The 14,052-nt window shown below is 32.3% G+C and overlaps 1 protein-coding gene across 5 annotated transcripts in view; it reads right to left on the bottom strand.

Moving 5' to 3' along the window:
- The window catches only part of LOC111047809 (atypical protein kinase C), a 224,044-nt gene that overhangs the window by 46,350 nt on the left and 163,642 nt on the right, over positions 1–14,052 (bottom strand). For 3 of the 5 annotated variants that reach the window (XM_039445043.1, XM_039445035.1, XM_039445063.1), the window contains exon 11: positions 2,690–2,805. In XM_039445043.1, the coding sequence (XP_039300977.1) occupies positions 2,690–2,805 (116 nt within the window). Of the gene's footprint in view, positions 1–2,689; positions 2,806–4,552; positions 4,676–14,052 lie in introns of all 5 variants that reach the window. The other 2 variants (XM_039445058.1, XM_039445052.1) reach the window with 1 other exon arrangement.

Genomic DNA, 14,052 nt, shown 5'->3' with positions numbered 1-14,052 from the left:
ATTATTCGTGCAAGAGCAGCACAGTTTACTAATCAGTGTAATGGCAACAAAATGCTAATTACAATACTGAACAAATTATCAGACGAGAGAGGAAATTAATTTATGAGTAGATTGATAAATATTGTTTGGTAGTGTACAATCAACGCACAGGTAATCAACATGATTTATTAGCATATTATATTCATTCAAAGAATAATTGAAATGGTGGGTCATAAATTCTTTGAAGTGAATTATTTTATAGCTAGTTATTAGAACTAGCTACCGAGTGAAAATATTAAAAATTCAATTGTACCAGGGCTGCAATTTCAAAACATTTCTAGGAGATTACATTCATAATTGGACAAACAATTTTAAATAGATTCCATTCAGACCACAATTCAAGAAATTAAAATAATCTTGAAATTGTGTTTTTTCCTGCAAGGATCTACTAGGCAAGGACAGTAAATATTTTTTGAATTACAGAACTTCGTTAATCTTACACAATAAAATGTATTAAATTTGTCTACTAAAATAAAATATAAATATGTATTTTTTCTATCAAAGTAAAGATTTTCATGTAATCTATCAACATGTATGAGCTCCTTCCAGTAATAATTTCCGATATGATAAGAAAATTAGCCTCTATGCCATTTTCAGGGAACCTGACATTATTGGTGTAATTAAAGGAGAAAGAATAAGATTGGCAGGACATGTCCAGAGAATGAATCCGGCAAGGGCACCAAAGAATGTACTGTACTTCACAGTACAAGGAAAAAGGAAAGTGGGACGCCCAAAACTCAGATGGCTGGATGAACTGGAGAAGGACTTGAGAGAACTGGGAATACGACGATGGAAGACGACTGCACTGGATAGAGAGAGGTGGAGACTGATTGTAGAGCAGGCCAAAACTCGACTATCGGGTTGTAGTGCCACATAATGATGATGATGTGCAGTGAATATTTTCAAAATAATTTAAAGATAAAAATTGAAATCTATAATAAAGAAAAGTTTTTTCGTCCAATACTCTAAAATAACAGCACTTATGACTCCTTAATTTCTCTAGCAAATATTTCACAGTAAAACAAATATTCACTTCTATTCATTCAATAATTTTTTACCATTTCGAAATGCAATTCGGTTATATTCACGAAAACAAACCTGCAAATCTGTACAATTGAAGAATATAGGAATTTACAAGGCAATGCATTTGTATTGAATATATTAACAATATGAAGTAATGTGGTTATAGAAGAATACAAATGGAATAGAAAAAGCAGCAAACGAGCAACATTAGATAGATACAGTTATAACGTGATTTTCATGTCAGTGGGTATAGAATTTGAATCCTGGATGCAAGTAGAAACATAGAAATATGAGCATGTTATATTATAGTGTTCCACATAGAATGAAGTTCAACTTTATATTGATGGAAACAGTATTTGAAATACTAAAAACCATTTGTGAATGTAAATGTGACTTTTTACTACCATCCATTACATTCTTGAATTGAAGCCTCATTACCATATAGCGCTTTATGCAATTTCTTCAAAGCTTGAATATTTTTAATATCTACTTTCAAGACTTCATGTATTTTTTCTCAAAGAATTTTCGTTATGACAACCCTACTAAAAAATCTTTGCAGAACAATAATCCTTGAACAACAACTCCATTTTTCCAAAACTCTCTGGCACTAATCTGGAGATAACGTTATGATTGCATTGTTGTTACAACATGTTTTGTGTTTATGGAGTAACTATGTTGCCATAGTGTACTCCTACATTAATAATGGACCCTGTATTATTGGAAATTGAAAAATAAATACTCCACATTGGATTCACTAGTCTATGACTTGTCTAAAGGACTATTTCATTGTTGTTGTGTCGGTGCACTCTAATAATGTACTGTGTTATTTTTTGCAGGATTGTCTTGAGCCATCGGTAATAATAATAATTATTATTATTATTATTAAGCCAGAATTATTATTAAGCTGAATTATAAAGCCACATATCAAAATGAAGCTGAATTATAAAGCCACAATCGAAAAGCTATAGTTTATTGTAATGACTATATGCTTATTCCTTATAGTTGTATGACCTAGCAGTTCTTGATAGATATAATATATTTCTGTAAATTTAACTCTTATTAAGTAAGTGATCTTATAGCCTTAAAACATGATAGCAATTATGATATAGCAATTTCATGATATTGCAGTGTTTTAAGAATCTTTTCAAAAAGGTAATGCTTCTGAAGACCTCAGAAGCGGTTACAATAAAACACGGTATATAGAAGAAGACGGTAGGTGTCACGCGCATGTTTGTGCTAAATTTCTGGTGTAGCTGACGTAGTTTTATATCCAATCATCTGTTTTTAACAAATACGTTTCATAAATTGCCAATAGGTGTTAAAAACCTCGGTTGGTGGCGATGACGCAATCTAGCTGGCTGGCCACTGCGCACACATTTCGTGACCCCTACCGTTTTCATCTAAATACCGTGCAATAAAACATATTCTATTCTATTTTTATGTAGTATTTTTGTGCACTGGATGTAACAATAGAAAATTATTGAACTGAATTGAATCAGATGCAGGAAAGATGCAATAGTTTTACTGGTATGAATTGAAAATAGAATGAAACGTATTGAGCTAGATTGGATTTGCATGCAGAGAGAGAGAGAATGAAGCTTGAAGCGTAGGGTGGGTGACTACTTACGAGTCGTCAGGCGTGAGATGAACCGGCTCGTCGGTGAACTCAGGCGGGAAATTGGCGAGGTCGCGGTCAGAGTCGAGCCGCGGCTTGTAGGGTGGGGGCACCTGCTTCTGCTCCAGCTGGAGCAAAACGCAAAGCACTTCTTGTCAGCTCAACTATCAGCTACCGGCTAGCTTATACAACTAATCGCATTCACAGCATCTGACTGCTTCACGCTCATCTGATTGATTCGGTAACAGATCAATATAATGTTACCTATATTTCAGAAAATAATATAGATAATACAGTTATAGATAATGGATATATAATACAGATATAGATAATATAGCCAGTTACACACACTTTAATTTTTGGATGTTCGATTTTTCGCGGTCCTTATGAATTCTATAGTATTCTATATTATGTTCTATTGGTACATGACTTGGCAAATAGATCATGTGTTCATGTGTTTCCCACGTTCAGTTTAATCTTGTAGATTTCATAAGGAAGGTATAAGATCGAACGCAGAAAAATCGATGTGTGTGAAACTGGCTTAACAGTTCATTGAATTTGAGAGAAGAACAATTTTGGACTGGTCCTTTGCTCTATGCCAGTCATAGCTGGACCTATACGATTTGAAATTGTATAAATAATGCAAAATGACACAATTACTGGTTAATAATGATTAATTATTATAATAATAATAAATACATAATTAAATAATAATTAATTATTATTAAACGAAAATCAAAATTAAATGCTGTAATATCTCAGTAATTTCAATCTGTAGAATTACTGGTTCTTATGTGACACAAATCTGCATACTTTTCAGAAATTACCTCTTTAACAGTATTACATTCTCACAAAATTTGAAAATGTAAAAAACAAATGTATTTTCTGTATCTTTCAAATTTGACAAACAAAATTTGTGTGAAACATTGCTCAGTAGGTATGTCAATGTTAGAGAAACTCGATTGAAAACTACAATTTTGCTGTTTTCAATTACTTTGAAGACTAAAACATTTTTGAAGTGTTGATTTGAATACTAAAGCTTGAAAACATGTGAAAAGTCACAACTGTTATATGAAGACTGGAAATTAAAAATATAGAATGTCAATTCACTATTTTTAGATAATTATTTTAATAGTAGCCCATTTTAACAGAAAAAATACAGAAATTATTATTCTTTATTTGTATGATACTAGTTTATTTATTAGATAGATTAAACAATATAATGATCGGAAAAGAAAAACAGGCTTCTTCCCAAAACTTCTTCAATTTCCTAATTTAGTTTCAAATTGTCCAAATATTATACATAGGTTATGTCCATTTCAATTTCTACACCAAATCATCAATATGAAACTATGAATCAGAATATAACAATATAAATTGTACTTTGGACTTTGTCACCTATGAATTTGGAAGAAAATAGCACAAGGACTACGGTACCTTATTATTTTATCTGCCAATGTTATTACATTAGTGTCATTTGCATTGTAAATAGATAAAATAAAAAATGATATTGTTTGAATAACAATATGAGTTTTCAGTCAGATCAGATGAGCGGAAAGCACACAGATTCAAGAGCATTGAACTATTGTACATAACAAATAATTTTGAGAACATGATAATAGAGCTAGAATAATAACAAGAGCTAGAATAAAGAGAATAGAGTAATAAGTAGAAGAGGGATGCGGCGGCGGTGGCAAGTGAAGTTGGCCAGGGCCAGGGCAGCAGACAAGCGGCTCGGGTGCTATCTAATCAAGCCTCGCCTCAAGAAAGCAGGTTGCACTACCTACTATCAATTGCTAGATATTCCACATGTTTATTGAAAAATGCTATTAAAATGAGTAGAAAAGGCTAGAAGGAGAGAGTGACAGGACTCACTCGTCGTCGGGGTGTCAGCTGGACCGACTCCTCGGTGAACTGGGGGTCAAAGTTGGTCAGGTCAAGGTCGTCGTCAAGGTCAAGGTCAGGCACGAACGGTGCTGGCACCTGGCGGCCGTTCAACTGCAACCGCACGCACACAAGTCAGCTGATTCAAAACAGCTGATTGCTGCTTTCAAGGTAATGGTCACTGATATCTGCTATAGATGGTTCCATTCAGTCACAAAGATATGTTCCAAATTGCTGAGGCATTAAGGGAATAGAGTAGTGCAAATGTCGACTGATTTTCTTGCAGCAAACTGTTTTGCAGCCTAATAACCTAATCTAACCTAACCTATCCTAAACGACAGGGCAGCCAACCTCACGTCCTATTTACTAGCCAAAAATATTCTTGTGACTGAACTATCTATATGATAATATTGATTCCCATGATTGCTATGTATGTGGGTGATTGTGACCAGTTAACTATATTGTTCAGCTGCCAGATGACTAGGTTCGCGGTCATAGAAACATATTATAGATCTACAAAGATGATTTCTATGATATTAGGCTAGTCTAAGAAGGCCCAAATAAATCTTGACTGTATAATTTATCCATCATTTTCATGAACTGTATAAAAAATAAAGATGAAACCATTATATACAATAGTCAGAATAGAATTAATTTTAGTATCAATAATATGACTTTCCCAATATTTAAAAGTAATATAAATACATCATGCATGTCTCATCTACTTCCATTAGCACATTTTGATGTCTCATTTAGGCACCACTTTCAGCAGAAAATATATATTCCAGATGAACTTATCCTCTCTTTATACTACCCCCGGTATATACTAAATAGTAGGTGAATGAGTCTTTAACTCAATAAGTTGGTGACTCCTTTGAAATTGTTCGAACTTCATTTTTGTGACAATGACTTTCTATGCTTATATCAGCCTCCCTTTTCTATAACGACCTACTGAATGCCTAAATTTGAATGAGATGTTTCAATAAGTTGTCATAAACAATAATTGCTGAGAATTATGCACCCTAATTCTACAGCTGAACATTATAACCTATAATTTTCATGTGGTGGAAAATTACCTCAGAGAATGCATCATAAAAATGGGGTAATTGGTAATGTGGCTATCATTCAATGATTTTTTTAATATACTAAAAATAATCCTTCAAGCAATTTAAAAGAAATAATGTTTAATAATATTTTTAAAGTGAATGGTTCAACTAGATGAGTTAAATTTCAAATAAGTTCGTGATTCCTATTTCAGATACGTTTCAAAAATTAATCTGTTGGAGGTTCATATAATGAATATAATTGATCCAATAAAGGAACTAGATCAGGGTCGTCATATGTTGGAGATCGAGGCTGAATAAAATGAATATAAAGTTAATCTAATGTAGAAACTATATTTTTCAAGTAGGGGTCATTAGCATGGTGTACATCACACATCATTCTCTCAGGACATCAGAAAATATTCAGACAATCTTTTCATCATATGAAACTATGTGAAACAATCTCATTGATTGTGAATTGAATCAAATATAAAAACAGAAATTGGGAAGTAGTGGGGCAAGAAATTCAAAGTGTTAATGATAAATTTGATCATCAGGCATATATAAAAATTGTTGCGGAACAATGATCTTAGACACTATATTTGACACTTTTGGTACCTTAATTTTTTTGGAAAACTTTCCTTATGTACGGTAGTAGGGCAAGGGAGATAAATAAGATAAAATCCTATAAGCAATATTGTGTATAAACACCATATTCATTCTCATAACTCAAGAGAACTGCTTTTAATGCTTCACTCTCAAGAGTTACAAATATCCATTCTGAAGTAGGCAACGGTTTTCAAGTTGAAGACGATAACACAAGAGATTGTTTGGCTCGTTCAAATGTAAAATCCTATTGCTGTTACATAAACGAGGCAACGGACCTCTACTCACGTCATGTAGCAGAGTATGGACTTTGGCAACGGAATTCGCAAATTGTCGAGGACAAAAGAGCCTACTAACAATTTAATCTTATTGCCTACAGGAGAGCGGCTAGCACTTGAGAAACTGCTAAGGGAAGCCAACTTGTGCCCAACTTTGTTGCGAGTCGAAAGCTCTGCCTTCCTAATTTCACTTCTCGTGACGTCACTACTCTGTAGGCCCACTTTTGCAAGCACCATCAAAGATGTTCGAGTTGGACTCGAAACTCGAAACTAATCTTCAGAGACTGCAGCCATCAGATCGAATCGATATCAGACCGGCAAACATAGCCATACACATCTAATATGATCTTCTGAAGCAGGCTTTAGACATCAAATTTGAAGGGCCGTGTAATTTGCATTGGCCGCATCAACCAACTGAACAACTCTCATAGTAATGCTACTCGAAATAACGCTACTCTGTCCTATTAACAAGAGCTTGACACGACTTACAAGGGTTGAAACTTCCTTAAAAATTCCTCATAAAATGAATATAGGTTAAAATCTACTATCATAGTGAAAAATGTGCGAAATAATTAAAATTGGAAACTTTTTCACACAAGTACAGATAAAACAGTACTGACAAATGACAGAAAAATTGAATCATTGTAGTCAGCTATGGACCTTGAAAAACCAATTATCAATAAAAAATTGATTGGACAATGATTTTTTATCATTTTTTTTCAAAATGAATTTCTATCCAATACTGGAGGAGGCCTTTGTAGTTTCCTATTCAGATTTATTCCTTGAACCACATTATGTCCTCTAAAAATTAGATTCAGATGGTAAATTCAATACGAAACGCAATTGTATTTATTTAGAATACTATTGTGAATAATGATGGACATTTTCTAGCCCTAATGTGCTTATTTGTAGAAAAGTTTTCTTATTTTGATATTCTGAACTAACGCTTGATCATTCTATAATTGACAAATATAAAAACAATATAAAACCTTGTAGTAACTTACCCTTTATTATCAAAAACTTTAAAATATTTCAACAACGTCTAGTTTCGACCCTAGCTTAGGTCATTTTCAAGTTGAAATCAACAATTAACGACCTAAGTTAGGGTCGAAACTAGTCGTAGTTGAATATTTTAAAGTTTTTAATAATAAAGGGTACTACAAGTTTTTCATATTGATGAAATCAACAACTTGAAAATGACCCAAGTTAGGGTCGAAACTAGACGTTGTTGAAATATTTGAAAGCTTTTCATAATAAAGGGTACTACAAGGTTTTTATATTGTTTTTAACAATTTGTACAAAAATAGCCCATGTAAGTGGAGGGTTTTTTGACAAATACAAATATTATTTCTTGATACTTGTGTACGAGATTTAGCATATCATCATAGATACTCATCAACTCCATCATTTTTAAATCCTTGAATCAAATTTTAAGTTAATTTAGCCTATTATATAATATTAATTAGTTTTTCAAAGCCGAGTAAACTTGGTCAAGTGAAATTATTTACAGAACACTAATCACAAAGTGGAGTTAAAATGTATTTTATAGCCAAAGTAGGACAAATACTGCAGGGGTAGGGGTAGTGGAAGGCCTATATATCATGGAAGTACACGAGCAAACTCTTCTAATTTATTTTTAATTTCATCAAAGCCGGAAACTTTGTTCTGTATTATGATAAGACGGTCGACAATGCGTTTTAAGGAGGGGAGGGAGTTGAGAAGTATGAGTGGAGAGATGGGGGAAGTATTTCTCCGGCTCATTGTAAACATTGAGAGCTTCAGTAGTATAATATAGCGCACCTCTTTGCCTGTATTAGACTTTTTACGATCACGCGCCATGTTAAGCCATCCATTTTCAAGAAACATAGAATGAGAAACAAGGAAGAGAGAAAGACAAGGCTTTAATAAATGAAGCAAAACTGCTGTTTCTAGCTTCAAACCTCAGTTTTTATAAACTGGCATCTATAACACCGGCTATAAACAACAGAGCAGCCACCCTTTTCTTCATCACACCAGCAGGCTGACAGAAAAAAATAATTTATAGTTTGGGTCGACATCAAAAGCCTTTGGAACAAACTCTGCTTCCATGATTGAGTTTTTTATACACCAAACATTTTATTCTCTCGACGCTTGAGGAGCATATAGAAAATTTCAAAGCACCAGTAGCAAGTTATTAAAGAATGTTAGTAATGTGAAGTAACGAATTCTTCTCCATTTGAAATAACCATCAAATTCATAAAAATCTCTAATGTGAAAGATAACACTACTTTAATTTCAAGAAAACTTCCATTTGTATTTTTATTCTCAGAAAACATCCATTTCAATAAAAAATTACGTTCATTCTAACTAACTAAATACGTATCATTCTAAAAATGATCATTTTGATAGGGAATGATAACATGATGTGAAAAAGTGCCACCTTCTCATTTTAGGGACCTGATTCATCACAAACAATGAGCCTCCTTAAAAGTGAAGATAATATTGCCATTTGGAAATAAAATTACTGAATGAATTTTAAACCTAATTTTCATAAGATGCGTGGGTATAATTTCGAGAATAATGTTATAGAAATACTGTGAATAAAGTTTTCAATGAGTTCTATTGAACAAAGGATGATGGTCAATTCATTGGAAAAATTATCGAACAAACTATTAAAATAATAATTTATATGAATGTTGAATTCATTTTTTAAACATGTACTGTAAATTATTTCAACTTTGTATGCAAATTCAAGTATTAGCTTGCTCGCTTGGTTCACTAATGATATGAATAAGTTATGTTTTGAAACCTAACATTGATAAATAAAGTGAAGATTCATTCTACAAAAATATTTTACTATTCTTTCGATTCCAGAGGGTTCACCAAAGCTGATAAAAACTTTAATATTGGACACAATATCTACATCAAATGTAGATTAGGATTCTCAATCTTATTAGTTATAATCGGGACTTCTTATTTCGAGTTTTTAAATTATTTTTTCGTCATTCAGCATGAGAACATTATTTTCGGTTATGATTCGTCTGATTCTATATTATCAAAATGTCTTTTATATAAAGATTATCCTGTTCAAACTCAAATATCAGTATAAATCACTACACCTTTTCCAATTTTATTTGAGAAAGTATCAAGTTAATTTGAGAAAGTATCAATTGTATTTGAGAACAGTCACTTGTAATTAAGAGAATGTCAGATGTAGATGAGAATAGTCAATTGTATTTGGGAAGTCATCACATGTAATTGAAAATAGTGAATTGTATTTGAGAAATCGTCAAATGTGAATGAGAAGATATCATTTGAAAATTTTCCAATTGACATGTCGTGACTCTTCTGTAGCCTACAGTACAGGTTTGATTTGAGCAGGAAGGATATTTTACTATTATGTACACAGTATTCCAATTACTACCGTAGGCCTTGCATGGGGGCGAATTAATATTTTCAATGGTGAAATTACTTCCCCTGTACTGTTTACGAATGATTATAATGAGTATGATTTCTATGTATGTATTGGCAACGTGACTTTTGTCTCCAAACATTTTGTGAAACATTGCACTTGATGAAGATCAAATTCTCTACGTTTACGGCGCAATTGAACGTTATCATCAATCAATTGAATCTCTTGATCAAACAGTTCGGCAATTCTTCAATGAATTTTGGGGCTTGAAAATAATGTTCTATTAAAAAACTAAACGTTTATTTGAATATTAAATATATTATCTATTATTATATGAGTACAGTTACTGAAAATATAAGTACTGGAAGTAATGGTTTTTTAAAATCATTTCTCAATTACAACTGTCAACTTCTCGATTTCAAATCGTATGTTCTCAAATTGAATTTTTTTTATTTTTTATTTATTTATTTATACGTGGATACAATAACAAATCATATAAATATGATTGGGAAGGAACAACAGGCTTGGCCCAAAACTATTCCATTCCCAAATTTTGATTACATGTCCAAAAATAGGTTATGTTTCTTCTGTAAGAAGTTCAAGCTCAACTTTCGTCCAAAAATAAATATGAGATGCAAATTTTAAATTTAGAAAAATTATAGTTAAATATTACACTTAATTATCACTGCACATTGTATTAATTAAGTTATTTTATGAATTTTGAAGCCAAATTACACACAAATTCTCACTAAGAACAGCTGATGATCTAATGATACTTTCTCAAATAAAATTAACTATTCTCAATTACAAGTGATGACTTCTCAAATACAATTGGCTATTCTCATTTACATCTGACGTTTTCTCAAATACAAATGACTATTCTCAATTACAATTGATACTTTCTCAAATAAAGTTGGAAAAGGTGTAGTTGCAGTATGAATTGGTTTTATATAATGTATTCATATTTCAAGTAATTATAGTTCAATTTCACATTAAAGCAGAATTTTGATTAAATTATAACGAATTTCAAATTAAGATTGGGATTTTCAACCTTCAGAAAATTGTAGTATTTATTCATTTATGTCATATTCAAACCAAAAATGTAAGCTGTTTGTTATTCAATTTAAAATTTTAGCATAATTAAATTTATATTACATAGCCTATAATGAATTTGATTTGACTTAATCGAATCAATGTTGAGATTCTTGATCATTACAAAAATAGAAAATAGTGTATTTCCAGGCTAAGGACAACTACTTGATGGAGAAAACCTTCAGGAGGGAAAGAAAGTTTGGTGATGTAACCACTAAAAACCCGGTTTAGAATATTACGTTACAGAATGAGAGAATTCAAAATTTCAGCTGAAAAGTATAAGCTGTAGACTGTAGACTAAGATATAAGAATGAAAATTCTAGTGAGATAAATTATTGAAACATGCATTTGAATACCAAATCGCGGTTTCAAATTTCATGGCTATCATGCAAATTATTTTTTGGCTGAGAAACATCACACTGTTCATGATGTGTGAGTACAGAAAAGCATTAAACATGTTGGTCTTGGACAATATTTCAATTGGAAAATTGAGTTGAATCTAAAAATTACGCTGGCCAGTTCGTGTAACTGAGCTTGAATTGTGATTCAAGTATTTCTATTGGAGTGACATCTCCTTGTTTTCAACCAGTCCTGATTGGTAAAATGATATACTGAGTTGAACTCACCCATAATAACTGATACTCATGCCAGCAGGCTACACCAAGAGGCCTTCACAATAGAAAAAAGGCCTGTTTATTTACAGGATTTTGCAAGTTTTTTCTGAGTAACAAGTTGCACAAAATGTATTTGAATTCATTTTGAATATGTCAAATGGATTAATAATGGGTATCACCAAAATCAAATTACAAAATATGAAAGAAGCATGATAGTTCTTGATTGGAGAATTAATCTTTGAATTGTATCAACTTAATAGCTTTTAAGAAATTGATTGTTTTGAACAGATATTGTGGTATTTCTGCATGAATGAGACACAGATGTTGTCAATACCACTTTAATTTTGTTTTAACAAAGGACCATGGTTTCTAGTGACCTAGACTAGCTGAGGATGGGGCAGGTGTAGCCCCGAAGCCATGGTCCTTTGTTAAAACAAAATTAAAGTGGTATTGACAACATCTGTGTCTCATTTATTCATTAATAGCTTTTATTGAATCCTACAAGGAACAGTAAAAATCTGTTTAGTATAAAATTATTATGTTCGAACTATCGTGTAAAGTGTAAACCAATGTTAACTTTCTTTTTACATGACATGAAAATAACTGGAGCTTCATTACTTTTTATCTCTTATTACCATTTTTAAAAAACTCAATTCAATGTCAATATTTGAAAGAGAGCAAAACATATACGGTATAGGCTAGTGAGATTCAAGTTCTTAAGTCAGCATCCGATCAAAATTTATTTGCTATCCTTGTCTGACAGTAGACAAGTCAGATAGCTCCATCCTTTTCCTACTCCTCACCCTTGCCGAATTGCCAACAATGTATGTTGGCTGTGTGGACATATACAATGAACTACCAGAAGATTACATTATAACAATCATTAAGAAACTCTGTTATGAAATCAGGAATAGGAATATTTTAATTATGAATGGAATTCTGATAATTAACAAAAGAACCAACATTTAATACTAGATCCGATATACGGGATAATAACTATCAACTACAAAAGGCGTTGGAGAAGGAAACTGGATACTATGTTCTCCTATGTCAGTGAAATCCATTGATCTTAAACGTATATCTCACAATAGTAAATACAATTAGGCCCGGTTCCAATCAGAGAAAGCGTTTTTGAAGAGACGGCTTCTCTGATTGGTTCTCGTGGAACTAATCACGGTTAAAATTTAACCGGCTGTTGTGCAACCGGCACATAATATTATAGTAAAAGAGAAGTGACGTGTGCATGAATGAATACTTCAAAAAAAAATGCGCCAATTCAATGATAATAAAGTTTCTCAATTATAGGCTTACATAGTCCGCGAGGATTGTCTTATAAAAAATTATCAAGCTAATATGAGGAATTATCTCCAAAATGATGATAATAATATTGAGGGTGATGCCCACATAAGCTCTTAGGCTTGTGCGTTGGTAATATCGCGTTATTTTGTAATAACGGAACGCTCTACATTATTTTATTGGGAGAATTAGTATTGAGGATTTTTTTGATATCCTATATGAATATTGTTGTAAAAGGAAAAACTGCAATTTGATCGAGAGAATTTTATAATTTTTATTGGGATTAAACCAAAAAAGAAACACTATTAGGCAAAGTTGCTTTAGCGCAAACCTATTCACCGGTTTGTCAAAATTCATAATTCATCCACTGGAGAAAAATTCACGGTCTTATGTTATGGAAGAAAGCCTATGTTTAAGGTAATAGTAACCTCCAAAATAGGAGGTTAGCTGTAATTTTACACCAGCTTTGGAAACTCACAATGATGTGATGAAAGTGAGACTATCCTTACAGACACTAGGCCTACTATTTTGCCGACAGAATAATAAGAGATTACTTATATCAATAGCGAAACAAAAGTCAGACTAATAAAAAAGGGAATCGAGACTAAAACAAAAGAATGCTCAAATTCAGCAATCTAATTCGAGGGTTTGAAATCGACAATAGATACGTATGAATTTTAAACTTGTGTAATATAGAAATTTCTTAAGATATAGTACAGTACTTCCATTTATTCAAGTTTCCACATATTTAATTAGTTACAATGACCATCCTTCCCGTTTCTGAGGTAATTTTCCTATCCACTCTATTCGAATTAATAAGAAACATGACAAGTACATAATCAAATACTTCAACAAGTTTACCAATTCGAATTGTAATGAGTTTCTCAATTATAGTCGTTCGGAAGAATGTTCTTCTAGAAATAAATTTTCAAGCAAATAAAAGTCCCAGTTCCCTCCTAAGTATTTGTTCTTACAGGTGAAAATATGTTTAATATCTCAACTGAAGCAGTATCTTTATCATATGCATTCGCTTACAGATTCACATTGCCTCCTCCTTGCCTTCTTATCTAGACTATGTTTGTTCAAGTATAGCTTCTTGTATATAGTAATTCGGCCTTCAAGTGCACCTCCACAATCGAACATTTTTAGGAACAAATTAAGCTTCGTTCGT

Source organism: Nilaparvata lugens, chromosome 1 (genome assembly GCF_014356525.2).
Source record: "Nilaparvata lugens isolate BPH chromosome 1, ASM1435652v1, whole genome shotgun sequence".
Lineage (NCBI taxonomy): Eukaryota > Metazoa > Arthropoda > Insecta > Hemiptera > Delphacidae > Nilaparvata > Nilaparvata lugens.
The sequence above is the reverse complement of the archived record's forward strand: the minus strand, read 5'-3'. Positions and strand labels throughout refer to the sequence as shown.